Below are 21,940 nucleotides of genomic sequence, written 5' to 3'. Positions count from 1 at the left end.
ATGGTCTTTTGCCTCTTCGGCAGGTCCAGACTTTTTCTCGGACTCCCTCCCGACTAGCTGTGGTGCACTAGCCCCCTTCAGGCTGTGTTCATGCAGCCAACCCCAGTCCTCTCCCTGGGATCTGACCTCGGAAGCCCGAGCCTCAGCTCCCAGCCCCGCCGGCCCCGGCAGGTGAGCAGACAAGCCTCTCGGGCTGGTGAGTGCTATTCGGCTGCAATCCTCTGTGCGGGAATGTCTCCGCTTTGCCCTCTGCACCCCTGCTCCTGCGCTCTCCTCCGCGGCTCTGAAGCTTCCCCCTCCACCACCCACAGTCTCCGCCCGTGAAGGGGCTTCCTAGTGTGTGGAAACTTTTCCTCCTTCACAGCTCCCTCCCAGTGGTACAGGTCCCATCCTTATTCTTTGGTCCATTTTTTTCTTTTCTCTTTTGCCCTGCCCACGTACGTGGGGAGTTTCTTGCCTTTTGGGAGGTCTGAGGTCTTCTGCCAGCGTTCAGTAGGTGTTCTGTAGGAGTTCTTCTACATGTAAATGTATTTCTGATGTATTTGGGGGGAGCAAGGCGATCTCCACGTTTCTCTCCTCCGCCGTCTTGAAGGTCTCTCCTGCTAGCTCTTAAAATAAACCAAATAAAATGAGGCAAAAAGAATGAAGCAGCTGCAAACAAAACAAAACATCACAAAAGCAAAAAATAAAACCACCAGGTAGTTGTCTTTCTGGTTTATGATTGAGCAAGACATTTATAAGATGAAGCATGCTTCAAAGGAAGTGACCATCTCATTTATTGAAGATTGATCAACGAGAACTTGGTCAGGTTTAGATAAATACGTATACAGCTCACAATTTAAAATGCAGACTGTGAAAAGCTAGGCATGCTGAGAAGGTAAGGATGAGCCAATACTAGCCCTTTATTAGTACAGTTGGCCCTCTGCGTCTGTGGGTTTCGCCTTCACGGAATCAACCAATTGCAGATTGAAAACATTTGGGAAAAAATTCCAGAAAGTTCCAAAAATCCACACTTGAATTTATTGCAAGCCAGCAACTATATACATAGCATTTACATTGTACTAGGCATTATAAATAATCTAGAGAGGATTTAAAATATATGAGAGTTTGTGCATAAGTTAGATGCATATACTACACCATTTTATGTAAGGAACTTGAACATCCATGGATTTTGGTATTTGCCTGGGGGCCCTGTAACCAAACACTCTGAATATATTGAGGGAAGGATGACTGTGTTATCTGCTACGTATCTATAACTTCTAGTTAACATGGGCCTTTGGGGACCACTGAGCTGTTATATTGCAATAGCTTTCAATATGCTGCTCGATACAACTATTTTAGATTTTACAATTATATTTTCTCTCTAGTTGGTTTTTAGGAAGGGATACCACCTTTTTCATGTTTTAGTAACAAAATTATGATTTTAAGTAAATGTAGACATTTTCCATATTTTTCTTTGCTTTGCAACAGTTGAAATAGTATGAGATAAATCTGACCTTTAATGTTTGCTTGAACTCACTTAAAAAACTACCTTTGATAACTCTTGCTATTGTTTAGTATAGCATTCATTCAAAAGACTTTAGCATGTATGTACAATCTAAAGAAGAAGAATGAAAAGTTTACATGTGTTCTCACTCAGTTTCAGAGATAGAATGCTACCAGTGCCTTAGAAGCCCGCTGTGTGCCCCTCTATGATGATTTCCCCCTCTCTGCCCTAACCCCATCTGATATAAATGATATCCTAATTTTGGGTTACCATTACTTTGCTTTTTCTTCATAATTTTATCATCTCTGTATGCATTGCTAAAGATTATATTACTTAGCTCACTGAATTTTGAAATTTGTACTATGGAATCATACTCTTCTATTTCTTTTGTGATTTGTTCTTGCTTTTTCTTTCATATTTCTGTTTTTATATTCATTTATACATATTTATATATGTAGCTCTAGGTAATTATAACTACTTTATCATATTCCATTGTATGACTGTACCATAGTTTACCCCTGTTACTGCTGATAGACATTTGGGTTGGTTGTAGTTTGAGGCCTTATGCTTGTTTCTATATGACCATTTTGGTACACGTCTCCAAGAGCCCAATTGCCAGAATTCTTCTAAATTGCACCTAAAGTGAAATTGTTGGGCTGTGAGATGTAGTCATCCTAAAAGGATATGCCCAATTGTTTTCCTAAATGATTTTAACAATTTTCTGCTCCTGCCAGCAGTGGATGAGAATTCCTGTTGCTCAGCATCCTTGCCACAACTTCATATTGTCAGGTTTAAAACTTTTTACCAATTAGATAGGTGCAAAGTGATATCGAGGATTTAATTTACGTTTCCCTGATCAATAATGAGTTTGGTCACTTCAAATGCTTGATGGCTGTTCATAAGTTCTTTTCTGTGAAATGCCTTTTACATGAATTCTGAGAAAAGTCTTTGTCTGATTGGTTAAATATCTGGGCTATATCAGGGTCTGGTTCTATTGAGTACTCTATTTCCTGATAAAAATTCTTTTTATTTCTTGCTTATTTTATAACTCAAAATTTTTTATTGGGAGCTGGATATCATCTATAAGAGAACAGTAGAGCCTGAGGTGAGCAGTGTACATGCTCAAAAATGAGAACACCTCTTCTATCAAGCCATTAGTGTGAGGGTGATACAGTCCATCTGTTTAGACTTGAGCTAGGTTTGGATTGTATCATTTCTATTCTTGCTTTTGGTGCTCACATACTTCATGCTGCTGCTGCTAGTCTGTTTTTAGTGTAAGGGTTGGGTTGTCAGAGCAGTTTTCCCAGTGCCTTGCTTCACCCTCAGCTTTCAGCAGTCTCTGTATGCCTGCACCACAGAAGGGGTCTCTATATCCCCTTGCCCTTCCCTTGGCTATGAACTGTTACTGCTCTGCTTGTTACTCACTGGAGGCTCCTGGCAGGGACAGGATGGTTTCTTGGTGCTTCTGCCCCTCAGTCTTAGCCAGGCTTTATGTGCCTGAGATCAAGAGTGGGGCTTTCTCATTTGTTTATTTTTTGTTTTTATTTTCATTACTCTAGGAGGTGGATCAAAAAAGATGTTACTGCGATTTATGTCAAAGAATATTCTGCCTGTGTTTTCCTCTAAGAGTTTTATAGCGTCCAGCCTTACATTTAGGTCTTTGATCCATTTTTAGTTTATTTTTGTGTATGGTGTTAGAGATTGTTCTAGTTTAATTTTTCTACATGTAGCTGTCCAGTTTTCCCAGCACCACTTATTGAAGAGACTGTCTTTTCTCCATTGTATATTCTCGCCTCCTTTGTCATAGATTAGTTGACCATAGGTGCGTGAGTTTATTTCTGGGCTTTCTATCCTGTTCCATTGATCTATATTTCTGTTTTTATGCCAGTACCATACTGTTTTGATTACGGTACTTTGTAGTATAGTCTGAAGTCAGGGAGGCTGATTCCTCCAGCTCCGTTTTTCTTTCTCAGGATTGCTTTGACTATTCTTTAATGAAAATAAAAACAAAAATAAACAAATGGGACCTAATTAAACTTAAAAGCTTCTGCACAGCAAAGGAAACCATAAACAAAATGAAAAGACAGCCCACAGAATTGGAGAAAATATTTGCAAATGAAGCAACCGACAAGGGATTAATCTCCAAAATATACAAACAGCTCATGCAGCTCTATGTCAAAAATCAAACCACCGAATGAAAAAATGGGCAGAAGATCTAAATAGAAATGTCTCCAAAGAAGACATGGCCAAAAAGCACATAAAAAGATGCTCAACATCACTAATTATCAGAGAAATTAAAATCAAAACTACAATGAGGTATTACCTCACAAGGTCAGAATGATCATCATCAAAAGTCTATAAACAATAAATGCTGGAGAGAGTGTGGAGAACAGGGACCCCTCCTACACTGTTGGTGGGAATGTAAATTGTTACAACCACTATGGAGAACAGTATGGAGGTTCCTTAAAAAACTAAAAATAGAACTACCATACGACCCAGCACTCCCAATCCTGGGCATATATCTGGAGAAAACCATAATATGAAAGAATACATGCACCCCGATGTTCACTGCAGCACTGTTTACGATAGCCAAGACATGGAAGCAACCTAAATGTCCATTGACAAAGGAATGGATAAAGAAGATGTGGCACATATATACAATGGGATATTACTCAGCCATAAAAAAAATGAATTAATACCATTTGCAGCAATATGGATGGACCTAGAGATTATCATACTAAATGAAGTAAGTCAGACAGAGAAAGACAAATATCATATGATATCGCTTATATGTGGAATCTAAAAAAATGGTACCAATGAACTTATTTACAAAACAAAAATAGAGTCACAGATGTAGAAGACAAACTTATGGTTACCAGGAGGTGGGGGAGGGAGGGTAAACTGGGAGATTGGGATTTACATATACACACTACTATATATAAAATAGATAACTAGTAAGGACCTACTGTATAGCACAGGGAACTCTGCACAATACTCTGTAATAGCCTATATGGGAAGAGAATCCAGAAAGGAGTGGATATATGTATATGTATAACTGATTCACTTTGCTGTACAGTAGAAACTAACACAACATTGTAAATCAACTAGACTCCTATAAAAATTGTTTTTTAATTAAAAATAAAAGAGTGGGGCTTTCTCAGCATTTCTGCTCCTCCCCCTGTGAAAGCCAAACTCTGCCAGGAGTCATGGGGATGCGTACCTCGTCCCTTACCCAGGGGCAGCAGAACTCTTTACATCAGTGCAGAATTCTGGGCGTGGGCAAGTCTCCTGCCCTCCTGGAGACAGGTGTCAGTGTAGGGTGGGAGTGCAGTTTCTACCCTTTTTCCTGTAGCCGCCAGCCTTTGCCTAGTACTGCCCTGCAGGGCAGTTTTCTGCCTCTCCCCCAGGGGGAGATAGCCTCGGCTTCTTATGAGAGAAGCGTCCCAGAAGTAGGTGTATTTGCTGCCTGCTCCCGACAGCACCCAGTCATATGTATCCCTGCACCACGAGGTGGGCTCTCTTAGGGCTTCTGCCCTGCTCTTTATTTCCTGTGAGCCCATGATGGAAGTTTGTGGAAAAGATCTAGAAAATAGGTACCTAGAGCCCTTATGTGGGAGGTTCCCAGGGATTCTAAACTCTCATCTTAACACACACTCAACCCTTTAAGAATTTGTTAACATTTCAGTTGTCTTCATTCTTGCTTTTATGACTGTGGCCTCTCCCCCCTGTCGCTGCTAAAGTCAGCCAGTTCATGTATCCCACCTCTCCTTTGATGAGCACGTTATCCTCTGCAATTCAGTTCCTCTGGTTGAATTACAATCTCAGATCTCTGATGGGCCTAAAAAAGTTATGACTTTCTAGATTATCCAGATTTCTCTTACTGTTAGGGTAGGGACAGAATTCTCCTGTGGCTGTCTACACCTTAGGAGGAAGCTGACTGATTTTTCCTCTCCCTGCCACTACCCTCTCTATTCCCTTCCTCTGCCTTATTTTTCTTCATAATACTTAAAACTATCATTACGTTATATTTATTTATTGCCTGTCTCCCTCACCAGAATATAAATTCCATTAAGGCAGAATATTTGCTTGTTTTTTCCATTTCTGTATCTCTGGCACATAAGAGAAACTCAGTAGAAGCTGTTGAATAAATGCATGCATAAATGCCCAAGACCATGACATTTTCTCCAGGATCTTGTATTAGCTTGTTTTCATAAGAATGTACTTCTTCTGATGCTGTTCTCTTTCCCTTGTTCTGCGATATTTTTCATATGTCCCATTTCGATTGTGTTCTTATTTATCTTTTAATCAAGCAAATCTGTTTGCCTTCAGTATCTCCATATGCCCCAATAACAACGAAGCGGGGGCTTGTCCTCGGGCTGCTCTCTGTCTACCTTTGATTTAGTGTATCTTTGCTCTCAGACCCACAGCTGGCCTGCAGGTGTTTCTGTGCTGCTGCCAGTCTGATTCTTCATCCTCGCAGGCTGTCATCCAGTGCATCTCTGCCCTACTGCAGAAGTTCCCCCCACCCCCAAGACCTGAGCCTTTGGTGGTCAGGGCTAATGTGTGCCTCACAAATAGCAAACTGTATTTCAGAGCATCGGTGTTCCCTTTCTGCCTTCCTATTTGTTTTGTTGTGGCTGCTCCTGGCTCTTGCTGTTGTTTGAATAATTTTTACTCTTTACTGCATTTGGAAGAGATGGTGGTGAGATGGAAGCTGGAGGGCAGGGGATTGGTCAGTGCTCTGCCTGCCTCGGGGAGCAGCGCATAAGGAGGGTAGATGAGGGGGCACCCCCCTTCTCTGTTGGTTCTAGGCCATGTTATTGCTCTAAGGGCTGCACATCTGGCAGCAGAACCGGTGCATTCCCTTATCTTTTATAACGTGATCCTTTTTCATAAATCTGGAGTTTACTGTGTTTCTGAGTTGTCTGTTTTTGTTTTGTTTGCTTAAATCAGATCCAAATATGTTACAAGTAATGTTCATCTCTGCCTGACCCTTTGTTATGTTTTTCTGGGTTATCCTTTGTGAGCCTGCATTACAGCATGCTAGCCAGACACCCTGTTGAATGAGACCTCCTGCGCTACTACTTTCGAGGTTTAGGTTGAAACTTTTATGATTAGGAAAATTCAAGTTCATTAAATATGCTACTGAATTAGAAGTAGCTTCTTGTCATCACCTAGTCTTTAAATCAGTTTATATTAAAATTACTACTATCCCATGGTAACCCCCAATATATTCTGGTTTTGTAAAAAAAAAAAAAAAAAGAGTAAAACAAACTCTCTTCCATATCACTGTGCCAAAGACCTCATCCTATGGGATATCATTTAGTTTCCTATCATCAAACCATTTCCATCTTTTCACTGTTAGTTTAAGTAATAATTCTGGATTAGAGAACAGAGATATTTCAGAAAACATAAAGAAATATAATTGTAAGACAACCTCAGATAGTCTGAAGGTTAAAACAGTAGCTGCCTTGATTTAATTACTCATGTGTTTTCTGAGAAAAAGTTGATTAAAACAGATTTTGACACTTTTTATCCATTGGAACTTTAACTTCATTGGGAAAATGGTCCTGAGGGTGGTGAGAATGTTGACTAATTGGCTTGTTCATCCCACATGGGATTACACCACTTTTTGAATCAGAATTTCCTGCTATTGCAACACATTTTTTTCTTTTGTTTTTTTTCCTGAGAAACAATCCATTTGGGTTCATTACATGGCCATTTGTTAGTCTGGGGCATTGTACTTGTTTATAACTACAATGAAGTAGTAAGCTAGGTCTGCCTGTATATACAGAGTCAGTGGGAGATCCTGCAGCTGCTCAGGGGATGAGGCAGTGCAAGGGGTCACCCTGATATTTTAAACCCAAAATCCTACTTTCCCGAAGTCCTGGGGCATTTTCCTGTTAATCATCAAGAACATTTGTTCAACTTCGGTTTATTTATTTACTGTATGCTGTATGTAGAATCAATCTGTTGAGCTTGGTTTTTTTAAGCTTTTTTATTGAAGTGTAATATTCTCAGAGAACATGCACAAATTCTAAGCGTATAACAAGATGAACTTTTACCAACTGAGTGCACCTGTGTAACCAGTACCCAGAAAAAAGAACGTGACCAGCACCTGGTCAGGAAACAGAACATGACCAGCACCCAGCAGCTCGACTCGTGTCCTCGTCCTGTCACTACCCCTCCTTACCATGGGTAACCACTCTCCTGTTATGCTTGTTTTTCTATCTTACATAAATGGGATTATACACGATGTATTATTTCTTTCATTTTTCATTATGTTTATGAGATTCGTGTATTTATTGTGTATTGATTGTATCTGTTCATTCACACTGCCGCGCAGCGTTCCATTGGTCAATACAATACACTATTCATTCTGCCGTTGACAGGCATTTGAGTAGTTTTCTTTGTGGGGGAGATGGGAGTTATTATGAATACTCTCTGAACGTTCTAGTACATCCCTTCTGGTGAAAGCATTCATATGCATCCATTCCTGTTGGAGTGTAGCTGGGAGTGGAATTGCTAGGTCCTAAGGTGTTTGTATGTTCAGATTTAGTAGATAAGCCAGTTTTCCAGAGTGGTTGTAAGTATTTATACTCACACTTGATGTATGAGAGTTCCAGTTGCTCCACCTCCTCACCAATACTTTCTGTCTTTTTCATTTTAGCTATTCCAGTGGATATGTACTGAATGTGGTTTAATTTATATTTCCTTGATGATAATGAACCTGAGCAACTTTTAATATGATTATTAGTAATTTGTATTGATATATCCCTTTTTTGTGAATTGTCTGTGCAAGTTTTTTGCCCATTTTTCTATCATTTGACTCTCTTTTTGTTACTGTTTCATAGAAGTTCTTTATATAATCTGGATATGGGACCTCTGTTGAAATATGTATGGTAAATATTTTCTCCTCTGTGGGTTGCCTTTTCATTCCTGTAATGGAGTCTTTTGATGAACAAATATTCCTAATACTTTTAAAGTCCAATTTATTATTTTTTCTTTTATGGTTTGCACTTTTTTTGTCCAGTTTAAGAAATCTTTGCCTACTCTAAGTTGACAGAGCTGTTCTATGCTTTCCTCTAATATCTTTATTTAAATTTGTAATTCATCTGACTTGATATTCATATACTACATGATCTAGAGATCAAGACACATACTTGCCATGTGGATATCCTATTAACCCAGCATCATTTTACTTGGTTTTTAACTTGTTTAAAATATGTCCATACATGGGGAGGGGAAAAGGGTAAGCTGAGACGAAGTGAGAGAGTGGCATTGACATATATACACTACCAAATGTCAAATAGATGGCTAGTGGGAAGCAGCTGCATGGCACAGGGAGATCAGCTCGGTGCTTTGTGACCACCTAGACGGGTGGGATAGGGAGGGTGGGAGGGAGACGCAAGAGGCAGGGGATATGGGGCTATATGTATACGTATAGCTGATTCATTTTGTTATACAGCAGCAACTAACACAACAATGTAAAGCAATTATACTCCAATAAAGATGTTAAAAAAATAAAAATTAAAACAAAACAAAACAAAAAATAAATAAATAAAATAAAATATGTCCATAAAATTTAGTTTCACTGAAATATTTTTTATATTTTCCTGGAGAGAATTACTAATGATTCTTGAAAAAAATTTAAACCTTTGGTGATGTAAAATTTATAATATAATCAACAGATTTATTTAACACATGAATTGAGATATTTCTTAAAGGTTCTTCTGTTTAATTAGACTCTAGTTTGTAACTCCAGCATACTTTTTTATTCAACACCAGAGTGATTCATAATGCACAAAGCACAATAATTAAAAATAAATAAATTATTCTCACTTTTTCATTTGAATTCAATTCAACACATGTTTATTATTTGTCTGCTAGAATTTGGGACAGTTGAGAATATGGTTGAAGTTTTGAGCTCCATTTTTATGTCATTTAGGTTTTAAGCCATATAATAAAGTTGTCAAACATCTGTCAGTAATAAACCATTTTTCTTTAGTATTCAAAATTATATTAATAAAGAGAAGTACAAGGTGAGAAGTTTTATTACTATTAAGATGACCTTACACCGCTATACCAAGTTTTCCACTAGTAATGACACACCTTTTAAAAAGTAAAAATAGAAAATATACAAGTTTCATTTATATATTTGGAATGCCTATGACTGCTTCTTCTTTGATGTCATTTCTGCTCAGTTTTTTTTTTCTCTTTTTATTATTCTAGGTTGTACTGGTCAGTGGACATCTGGACAGCTGGGATGTTGGGCAGGGTGCGATGGATGATGGTGGAGGAGCCTTTATATCATGGGAAGCGCTCTCGCTTATTAAAGATCTTGGTAAGTATTTAGTAAGTCGTTAACCAACGTGTGAGAGTGTCAGTGGTGACATGTTTAACTCAATACACAGAATGCTCAACAGATTGGTTATTATGCCATGTTTAAAGATCCTCCTGAGGTCTGTATGTTTTTTGTCAGTTGATTCCCAGAAAAAAAACTAATTTGTCCCCTTAAAGAAAGAAATTCTTATTCAAGTGTCCACCAGACAGCCAAAGGATCAAATACGATCAGCCACGGGGGAAAATGAACAAGCAAATAAAACTGTAGCAAATGCAACCACATCAGCTAGAGATTGTGTAAGGAAACCATAACCAAGTGGAAAGAAAAATCAGCAGCTCCCCCACTTCCTTTTCCTTGTTTGTCTTTAAAGACATCATCAGGCTGTTAGGATAGCTTTACTGCTTTCCATGATAGAAGTCAAGGAGCCAAAGTAGGCCTGAAGGAATGGTGCTTTTGGCCACAATAAGGAATCTAGGATGAAAAATTGGACCTGCCAGGTTAACCTAGACATGGGACAGGCATCAAAAGGAAAGACTAATTGTGAAAACAGTTTATTTTGATGACCCTATTTACAAGCAAAAACCATACATTTCCTCTTTGTGTGCTCGTCAAAAGGTGGATTTTGAGCGAGGTTAGAAATAATGAAACAGTCTGAAATGAGACTTCCGTGTCTGAATCAAACCAGTGGTGGTTTTGAAAATGCCTCATCAGCAGAACGTTTTATATTGTAACTGTGGAGTAACCTTGGTTTCAGATGTAGTGAAGATCAGAACATGCCTTTTGGTGAAGGTGTTCCATTGCTTACTTAAGTACACATGTGTTTAAATGCATGCATTTCCTCTGGTTTTTAATGAACCCTTCTAATCCTAAATCAGCCCATTAAATAATTGTTCACCTTAACTAGACTACTGACATTGTCTTGGTCGAGGCAAATACTTAGTGTATCATTTTGCTTTATGTCTTACTTGTGTTTTAAAAATGGAGAAATGGGAAGGTGATTGTGCATGTTTTTAACTTCTGAAGAGGCCGGTGTCTCTCATCCTTGGCATTATTGACACTTGGGGCCAGATAATTCTTTGTTGTGAGGTGGGTCCCGTACATTGTAGAATGTTTAGCTGCATCCCTGGCCTCTACCTACTAGATGCCAGTAACACCTTTCTCCCCCAGCCCCTAAGCTCTGACAACCAAAAATGTCTCCAGACATTGCCAAATGTCTCCGGCGGGTTGTGGGCGGAAAGGGTGGCACGTAAAGTTGACCCACTAAAAGAAGCTATTAAAAATTTTCTAGGAGACCTGAATACAGGGTCGTTTTTTAAAAAATGAAACAAACTAATTGGAAAACTTACATTGTATATACTTATACTTTTAGCATCATTACCATACTGAGCAGCTACTATGTGAAAGCATTTTGTAAAAGTTGGGCATACAGAGAGGTTTAAAGTATGTCCTCTGTTCTTAAGACCCTTAGAACATAGTTGAAGACATACATATGCACCTACACACATAGTTATCAATAAAGATATAATGTCAAGTCTGCTTTTAGAATTGGGTAAGGTTTGAGAGAGAGAAATTGCCCAGCAAATAAAATCGAAAAACACTCATTCCTTCAGAGGAGATCTGGGAGACTCCATATGTGAATGCTCTCCTCCTCTAACCTTAAAAAAAATATTCCCTTGGCTATCTGTTCTCTCTGTCCTTAACTTCATTCCAGAATGAAGTGGGTTCTAGAGACGAGGCAGGCAAATATCCAGCAGTTTCCTCTTTACCGGGCACAGATATTTATTTTAGAAGTTAATTTTATTCCCAGGTGTTCCAACCAGCTTGACAGGAGGCAGAGTGGAGTGTAAAAAGAGACCTGGACCCACCTCAATTAGATTTTTAGGTCCCTCTGTGCCACAAACTACATTTTTGGCCTCGGGCAGGTCATCTGAACTCTCTGGACTTCGTTTTCTTCACCTCTGTTCAACTGTTAGCTTCCAGAGTATTTTTATCTGCTCTAGATTGGCATAAAAATTGTGTCTCCTCTACGCTTTGAATCTTACTTCTTTAGTACTCAGCATGGGACCCTAAATCACTGTTAATTGAGTTGAATTCAATTGCATGAATAAATGTCAAACACCATGCAAAGGTGAATTGAGTATCTTTCTCCAGCTCTGAAAGTATACTGACTTCAGTTGCCTTTGATAGCTAGTAATCAGTCTCGTTCAATTCAGGACTTAACTCTCCTATAGATTTCTGAACACCTATGTAAACACATGAATTCAACTCTAAAATAAAGACTAATATTTCTTTTGAGTAGGTGTTAAGAGGCAGCATGGCATACTGTTAAAAAAACACTCTGGAGCCAGAGTGCGTGGGTCTATCTCATAAGGTAGCTCTGAAAATTAAATAATCTATTCACATAATATACTTAAAACAGTGCCTAACCCAACCCAGATACACAATAAATTTTAACTTTTATTATTTAATAAGCATGATCTGACAGTACCATATTTTTTTAAACCCCACACCGGCTTTGCCTCCTAACTTAATATGTTAATTGTACTGATGTAACTCTAGGGACAGCTGCTATTGTATCCCTAAATATCCTTTCCCTTTACTATTTAAGTCACCATCTCTTGTGTGATGGAAATCCACTGACCCCTTCACCATTTTCCACTTTCATACTAAATTTTCAAGAGTCTAAATTTCTCCTGGCCACTTCCTGCTTAAGTTGAAGGCCTAGAATCCGTGCTATACCTCACATCCTGTGATTGCACCCACGGAGTCTTACTCTTTAATTTTAAAATTAAAATTAGATTGTGGATTTCTGTTTGTAGCTTGTGTATGTCTTTTAATATGAAGAACTATGTCTAACGTGTCACATATGCCTTCTAGATGAAAATTAACGGTAGACTTGAATAAGAAATAGCACTTTGGGCTAGAGGCCAAGAAATGGGTTCATAATTATATTACTTAATTACATTGACCCCAAACTGTTTAGTTGGTAAAATATGAAAGCTCTATGGGCAATCTCTTTTTCCAAGAAAAGTGAGATTCCTTCTGGCTGCTACTCCTTGGACAATATGTCATGCAGAATGCATGTCAAAGTCCCTCAGTGGGGCTTGTTAATTTGAAGTGTTGGTCCAGTGGAACTTTCTGATATTTAGAAATATTGTTGGAAGATTCATCCTTCATGTCTCTTCTCCTTTATTCACTTCTTTCACTACTTTTATAGATTCACTCTTTTTTTTGCCCAAGCCATCAGCTAAAACCATATTCAGTTAATCTAACAGAAGAGATATTTGTGCTTTGCAGATATAACCAGTCATTCCTGAGTAACTGTCAACAGAAGGCTATTTGCTGTGAAATGCCATTGAATACTTTTTTGTGTTTGTGGTTTACTGGACTTGAAAGTGTTTATTTGAAATGTCATTTCCTGGAATGTTCTGGTGTCAGTGGACAAAGCCAATGGCCAAAGATCTTATGCTTCAAAATGTTCATTTGGCACTTGAATAATAAACCACCATCCATCCCCAAATTCTTCCAACTTTACCATTTTCCATGAAGTTAGAATTTTAAGTTTTCAGGCCTAAACAAACGGGAAAAGTAATTAACAGTACTACCTGGTTGTTGAAATGTTGGATATGTGTGAAACATCTTTTTAGAGAAATTTAAACGTGAGCATCTTGACTGTGATTTTTATACAGCTTTAAGTCTGTGTGTTAGAAAAATATTTTATTTATATATTTCTTCACTCATTCACTCAACAAATATTTACTGTGTACTGATTGCATGTCAGTTGCCAGATACCTTGTAACAAAGAGGAATGAGACTGGTCCTTGAAGTCTTAGAAGTAGGAGAGACATTTAATTCAAAACTTGCAATGAAATTGTTGTAAGCTCTTTAATTGAAATATGTGCACATTACTCCGGGTAATTGAAACATGTGCAAATTACTTCGGGCACCTGGTAAAGGGAGAGACCAGCATGGCTTGGCTGGGTCAGGGCGCCTTCACAAAAGTGATATTTGAGCTTTCTTTTATAAAGATAAATAGAATTTCCTGAAGCAAAAGGGGCACAATGAAGAATTCCCAGCAGATTATAGAGCTTCCAGTCCTGTGTATCATTAAAAATGAGGAGAAAACTGTTGACAGTAACAGTCATGGGATTGAGGGGGAAGAGAGGGTTCGCGGAATTGCAGGAGATACTCTTTTTACCTGATATATAATATTAGATTTTTGTGTAGTAAGCATGTGTTACTTTAGTAATTAAGAAAAAACTCTCAAAAGCCAAAAAAAAAAAAAAAAATTCTTGGTCTTGCCATCGCCATAAACACTCTGTTAACAGGAACTACAGAACTACAGAGGTAGGAAGTAGGAAGAGTCATGCAGGAGTCACCAATGCCCAGAAGTACACCAGGCAATACAACCAAATGCGTGCTAAGGCTTTGGTGTAGTTAGAGCTTTATGTAGCCATTTCTAATGCACTGGGTTCCCTGTCAGAGGTGGGGATCCATCCAGGAAGAGGGTTTTCTTCTCCGAGGCCCTGGTCAAGCCTCCCTTGGAAATGTCTCAGGAAGTCCAATCCAGAATAACTGAGTGAGGGAAATGAAAAACTTCTAAGAAATAGAAACCTAACGGATAGAGCTAGAGATAGAGCATGAAGCCAACTTGGGACTAGCCCAGATCTAGAAAGGAGGTTCCATTAGAAAGGACCTCCTCTTATGGTCAAATAAGTTTGGGAAACTCTCTCTTGGTAATTTTTTTTTTTTAACATCTTTATTGGAGTATAATTGCTTTACAATGGTGTGTTAGTTTCTGCTTTATAGCAAAGTGAATCAGTTATACATATGTTCCCATATCTCTTCCCTCTTGCATCTCCCTCCCTCCCACCCTCCCTATCCCACCCCTCTAGGTGGTCACAAACCACCTAACTGATCTCCCTGTGCTATGCGGCTGCTTCCCACTAGCTATCTATTTTACGTTCGGTAGTGTATATATGTCCATGCCACTCTCTCACTTTGTCCCAGCTTCCCCTTCCCCCTCCCCATATCCTCAAGTCCATGCTCTAGTAGGTCTGTGTCTTTATTCCCATCTTACCCCTAGGTACTTCATGACCTTTTTTTTTTTTTTCTTAGATTCCATATATATGTGTTAGCATACGGTATTTGTTTTTCTCTTTCTGACTTCACTTCACTCTGTGTGACAGACTCTAGGTCCATCCACCTCACTACAAATAACTCAATTTCGTTTCTTTTTATGGCTGAGTAATATTCCATTGTATATATGTGCCACATCTTCTTTATCCATTCATCTGTTGATGGACACTTAGGTTGCTTCCATGTCCTGGTAATTTCTTTATACATCAAAAAACATTTGTTGGGAAAGTGATTCCATGACTCAAGTGTGCTTTGGGAAACATTGCTCTGGGGCATTACTGGTGTTGGCAGAATTGAGGAGGAATCCAAGAATGCTTGCTGAGGTATACTTCATGGAACTGAGTACAAATGGCCTTGGATTTATTTTCATTCTAGATTTTCTAGGCTGTCTTTGGGCTCTTGCGATTGCCAGAATAGTGACAAGATAGAGCCATGTAATGGTTCCTTAACTGGCATGGTGGAGATTATTCTTATATTATAAGAATATTCCTGAAGAGCATCTGTACCCACCCAAGTGCAAACTTTACCCAACAAATAACTTCATTTCTGCACTATCTAAGCCTATTTTATTAAGATAAATGTAGTATTATTGGAAATGTTTAACATATACTAAAGGCTCTCTCTGCCAGGTTTTTCTGTGGGCCCCCAATGCACTAGAATTTGGTAGGATTTATTTTTTCTAGAAGGACTTTTGATCTTAAAACATTCCACAAACTCTTCCCTGCTCCCTTTTTGGATGCACTTCCTCCACAATTATTTTGTGAACACAAGAAGGGAGTCTTACATCCCCGGGAAAGGTTTCCTATTAAAATCACCTCAATACATTTAGGAAATAATATGTCCGCTTCTGGAACTGTCCAAGAAATTAACTTGTTTCAAGTCTTAGAAAAAAATGTTTTCTCCAACATTAAATTTTATTTTTATTAATTTGAATTTTAATTTGTAGATGGTTGTTTGCCTTTTTTTTCCTGAACAAATTTTGGTCTTGACTCTTTATAATTATATTTAGTGATGCAAATACCTAGAACAATGGAAGAATTAGAAACTAAGAATTTGCTTGCTTTTTCTCTTTTTTTCTAACTCCTAAAAGTAGGTTTATAGTCAGGGGGCATTTTTAGCTCCTTCTCATGGTCTTTAGAGGATGATCTTCTCATTTTTTATTTAAATATGTTATTTCCTCTAGTGGCAAGGTAGGTAGTGTCTGGCTTTACCTTAAGACCTGTGGCAGATACATATTTTTTCAGCTGGGAATTGCTGAGACCTTTTCTTGAGGTTTGAACACATTGTAAGTCTCACTAAAACACTTTGCATCTTTATATCTCATTCAGCTAACATAGACATTTCCAGTGGTGTGTGTAAAAAGACAAACTGTGTGTAGATTGTTCTTCCAAATATGTCATGAGATAAAGTAAGGCTTGTTACAAATGAATCACTTAGAATGTGTTCTACCTTTTAGTTTGGACGTGGTAGGGGAGATTCTGTAGTCCTTTCAAAGCCTTAAACTACATGAATATTGCTGTTATTATTTTATCATGTAGTTAAAATATACCATTTCTGTGTCAAAGGAGACAAGACCCAGGCCCAGTGGCATTCAGCCTTGCGATTCATTCCTTCCTGTCTGACAGAATCTGGAGAGGTGGCGGATGAATGTTGCCAGAGGAAGGGCCTCAGGGTCCCCTCTGTCCATAGCGTGCTCAGCTTCCTCCCCGACATCTGCTTTGATTTGGCCCGTATGCCTTAGAAAGTTAAGAAATGTGGTGTTGGTAAAGGAAAAGGAAGCCTTAAAAGTTGCTACTACTGGGCTTCCCTGGTGGCGCAGTGGTTGAGAGTCCGCCTGCCGATGCTGGCGACACGGGTTCGTGCCCCAGGCCGGGAAGATCCCACAGGCCGCGGAGTGGCTGGGCCCGTGAGCCATGGCCGCTGAGCCTGCGTGTCCGGAGCCTGTGCTCCACAACGGGAGAGGCCACAGCAGTGAGAGGCCCGCGTACCGCAAAAAAAAAAAAAAAAAAAAAAAAAAAAAAAAAAAAGTTGCTACTAATTATCCTGGAGAAGAATGGCTATGTAAAGACTTAATAATGGTATCCATAGTGCCCCAATGGATTTCTTTCCACTCAAGGATGGGATCCATATAAGTCCAGAGCAGGGCTGCCTCGAAAATGTAGGCTACCTCATTAGAGCTGTATCATCACAGTACTGTGCAACTTGGCTCACAAGATCTCCTATTTCAATAATAAATATTGAACGCCTGCTTCATGTCCAGCTAATAAAATGGGTAAGACGCAGATCATTCCATCAAAGAGCTCACAGTCAGGCATCAGTAGCTTCACATGGGTGGGAAGCAGGAGAAGAAAGCACACGATTAGAGCTCATGAAGGTACATAATTTGAGGAGTGGAGGATGTTTTCGTAAACCTAGAGCCATAGGTGAATGAGGAGTGGTGAGAATTTAGCAGATGAGGGTCAGTTTGTAAAGGGCATTGGATACGAAGCTGAACTTCAGAGCTGGTGCTATAGGCAGTAGGAGCCGTTGAAGATTTTAAGCATGAGATTGACTTCTTCTAAAGATACTGGCTAGGCTATCCGTTTAACTTGTAAGGAAGTGGGATGAATAGAATGGAGACACAGGAAAGTGGAGTGGGGAGATTCCAGCTGTACAGAGCCTGAAGAACCACAGTTTTGGAGTTACTAAGCAAATTTTATTTGCCATGTGGCTGACAAGCCAGCTAAATATACCAAAGAGGAAGTGACGGGGTTTCCAAGGATGCTGTGTTCTTCGCCTACACACTTCGCTGCATCATGCTAATGCTGCCTTTTGCAAGAGCTGTGGTCTGCTCAGCTTAGAATAAATTCTGTTCCAGTAAATGTGCCGAAAAGCAAAGGTCTGCAAACAAAAAAACAAGAAAATATATTGTGAACATCTGACTGGAACTTTATGGTTAACTGGATTTTTTAAATGGTCCTGGGAGATAAGGATTTAGTTTAGTTCATTTTTAGGCACCACCAGCCCTGTGAACATCCCCGAAAGCAAGCTCTAGAAATGGAGAGTTTCTACTGGATGTGTGACGGAAATGATAAGCTAAATAAAGTATTAAATGAAGTTGACTCTTGTCACATTACTTATTTGTAATCCTGCTAATGCCATCCTCATATTGGAGAAATCATCAGTGATGAACTCAGCCCATGTTCTTGCTTGACACCAGCATCTCCAGATTGTACCATGTGACTCAGATCTCACGGACTTTTTAACCGATGAACTCCTACTTCCTTAACCCCTAAATAACTCAAAACCTGTAGGCAAACGAGAGGTAGCATGGATAGTAGAATAGCATACACTCCATGTTAGAGTATCTTGGGTTCAAATCCTTCTATGCTACTTAGTATTATGTTGTACAAACTATTTAACCTTTTAAATCTCAGTTTCCTCTTCCTTACAATGGCAACAATTTATCTTGAATTGTTATAGGATGATTTGAAATAATTTAGGCAGTGTCTGGTCCCCACTAGATCATCAGTAATAATAACTCTTATTATTAGGTGTTAATTGCCAAAACAACAAGGGTGAATATTCCAGCAGGGGGTATAATCTCAGGATCGACCTTGTCTCTCAAGGCTTGATGTCTGTATCTCTTTGCACAGTTGGGCTTGATCAAGGCCATCCCTAAAGCAGAGAAGCCTTCATAATAAAAGAACGGTAGCTGGTTCTGATGAGCCAGACTCAAGAACCATCACCCCCGTATAGCCACCATTCAAGAGTATATATAGGGACTTCCCTGGTGGCGCATTGGTTAAGAATCCGCCTGCCAATGCAGGGGACACGGGTCCCATCCCTGGTCCGGGAAGATCCCACATGCCATGGAGCAACAAAGCCTGTGAGCCACAACTACTGAGCTCACGTGCCACAACTACTGAAGCCCACGCGCCTAGAGCCCGTGCTCCACAACAAGAGAAGCCACCGCAATGAGAACCCCGTGCACCGCAATGAAGAGTAGCCCCCGCCCGCCGCAACTAAAGAAGGCCCGCGTGCAGCAACAAAGACCCAACGCAGCCAAAAATAAGTAAATAAATAAATAAATTTATATATTAAAAAAAGAGTATATATAAGGCTGATTCTCTCCTCATTGCTGTAGAGAAGGGCAGTTAATAGATGCTTCAAAAATGTGACGTGGAATTAAAGTAACACTCACAAGATATGGGGATGGAGAGATCTTCATCTTTTTCGTCCCCTTTTCTCTCTCTGCCAGTGTCCTTAACCTAGTAATGCTGTATTTACAAAGACTTATAATATCCCTAAAGAAAAAAATAGTGAAAACAGGAAATAGCTGTTGAGGGCAACATAATTTACTACAAAGTAAATTGTTTGAAATATAGAAAAAAATCAAGGCAGAGAAAACAAAGAATCAAATCTAGTACTTACTCTTAACATTTTACCCTGGTAACTGAGCTCTCAAGAAGTCTTTTCTGTTTTTTAATATAGTCAAAACCCCACAATTTCCAGGCATTCCCAGAGGATCCCCATGCATAGAAAACTGAGCACAATGACCACTGATGCTTGCATTATTGTTCTTTCTCTGTAATAATGGCATTTTTTAAAAGAAATACATTTAAAATATAATTGAAAGTATTCCGAGTTATTGCCTTGGTTAATGTGTATAGGAAAATATAAGTCAGGAAGTGTTTCAAAGGCTGTATTTCTGTTCACGTCACCATAGACCATGTATCCACTTAGCCATCCCATAGTCACTTGTTTCAAGCAGCACATTAGAACAAGGGAAGATGTTATGAAGTGCTTTCTACTGGAATTACTTTTTTGTGAAAGATATAAGTGTGAGTTCATCTTTTATAGTTGAATAATTTTAGATGAAATCATTTGAATGTCATTTTTAGCCACAAATGAGGAATTAGAGGAATTTTCAAATTATTACCTTTCTGGAACTTTACGTTGTTACAAAAAACAGTGATTAAACTTATAAAGTAGGGATTTTTTTTTTTTTTTTTTTTTTGCAGTACGCGGGCCTCTCACTGTTGTGACCTCTCCCGTTGCGGAGCACAGGCTCCGGACGCGCAGGCTCAGCGGCCATGGCTCACGGGCCCAGCCGCCCTGCGGCATGTAGGATCCTCCCAGATCAGGGCACGAACCCGTGTCCCCTGCATCGGTAGGCGGGCTCTCAACCACTGCACCACCAGGGAAGCCCTAAAGTAGGGATTTTTGATAATAATGCAAAACATATATCAAAAGAACACCTTATGTTTTCACTTAATATAATAAGACATTAATTAAACAATATATCAGCAAACATTAACTGAACATCTGGGAGAAAAGAGAAGAGAGCCAATATATATGGAATATCTCCTATGCACCAGTTACTTCACATGACCTTTTTTAATCCTCAAAAGAGCCCTCTGAGGTATATCTTGTTATGTCTGGCAGGTCACTGGACCTATCTGAGCCTTAGTTCCTTACCAGTAAAATAGATGACAATATGTTTGCAGGACTGTTACATGAATCAAATACAATGTAAGCAAATGCATATCTATCAGACAAAGATGCAAAGATGAAAAATCCGTGACACAGATGTTGAAGAAAACTGTAGTGGCAATGCTGCCACTGATGGTTACCATCTCACTGACCTAGAATTCAAATGGAGCACTTTGGTGGAGAAGTGATTTGGGAGGTAGGGATACAAGGTAACCTTAAAGTGGTTAGAGTAAGAAAAAACTTCAGTAAAGTCCTACAACGTTTTATAACAGCATCATTTTACTAATTACAAATGTGTAATATTTCTTTCTTTTTTTTTTTTTAAGAATCAACAGTAGCAGTAAATAGTCTTGCTTTAGGACTTAAATGAAGGAGGACCAAAAAAAAAAAAAAAAAATGATTTCTCACCCAGGTCTTCTTAGAATGGTGTGAAGATGAAAAGAGATGCTTCCTGACTTTAGGATGAAATAATAACAGCATTTAGCATTCTAGAGCACGCTGTTCCAAGCTCCGAGCTACATGCTGGATATGCAGTTCTCAGAGTCTGGAAGGTAGAAATTACTATTATTCCTTTTACAGATGAGGGGCCTAAGGCTGATGCTACTTACAAGTTACAAAAGTAGAAAATCTTTTATTTCTTCTTCTTAATGTTTCTCTTCAATTTTTTTCTTTGCCCCCCCTTTTTTAAAAATAATTCAAATATTTGGAAGCAGACATAGAATAATAAACACTAACAATCGTCCACCCAAATCTCATAAATGTTAACAATGTCAAATATTTGTTAACAGTCCTTAGTTTAAAAGAAGTTAAAAATTACCAATACAGCTGAAACCTGTTTTGTACCTCTCCACAATCTATCCCCTTCTCCCCTTGCAGTTGTAACCGTGTTCTGATTGTTGTAACATTGTTCTGTAAGGGTATTTATCCAAAAGCAGTACTGTATCATTTTTGTGATTTTGAATTTACATAGATGGTATTATTCTCTTCCATGTGTGGGCTTATTGTGTTTTATTTATTTCTTCTGTCTTCTTCAGGTGAATTTCTTATTTTCTAACATTTACATTTAAGGCCATACATCTCTTACTAAGCAGTGGCTTAGCTACTTTCCACAAGTTTTGAAATAGTGTCTTAATGGCCATCCAATCTAAACATGTTAGGATTTTCATTATGATTCTTCTTTGACTCTTTAATTATTATAGCTTTCTTTAAGTTTCCAAAAATATTAGTTACTGAGTTCCAGTTTTGCTGCGTAGTAGTTGTTAAACATGGTTTATGTAATACTGATTCTTTGGTATTTGTTGAGACAAAATTTTGGTTTATTACTTGGTCAGTTTTTTTAAAATGTGTTCTTATGACTTGCAAAGAATATGTAGCCTCGTTTTCTGGGAATAGCATTCTACATATTCTTTCATTAGAGAAAATGTATTAATTGTGTTGTTTAAAACTACTATATCATTACTAGTTTCTTTATCTGGTTGCTCTATCGGTTTTTGAGA

General features: G+C 38.7%; 1 protein-coding gene across 11 annotated transcripts in view; it reads left to right on the top strand.

Moving 5' to 3' along the window:
• Nucleotides 1–21,940, top strand: part of CPQ (carboxypeptidase Q) — a 487,312-nt gene that overhangs the window by 317,453 nt on the left and 147,919 nt on the right. For all 11 annotated transcript variants that reach the window (XM_079901122.1, XM_079901123.1, XM_079901128.1 and 8 more), the window contains one exon: nt 9,719–9,830. In XM_079901122.1, coding sequence (XP_079757248.1) covers nt 9,719–9,830 — 112 coding nt within the window. The remainder of the gene's footprint in view (nt 1–9,718; nt 9,831–21,940) is intronic.

Source organism: Stenella coeruleoalba (genome assembly GCF_951394435.1).
Source record: "Stenella coeruleoalba genome assembly, chromosome: 17".
NCBI lineage: Eukaryota > Metazoa > Chordata > Mammalia > Artiodactyla > Delphinidae > Stenella > Stenella coeruleoalba.
Note: the sequence above shows the minus strand (reverse complement) of the source record. Positions and strands in the feature narration are given on the sequence as shown.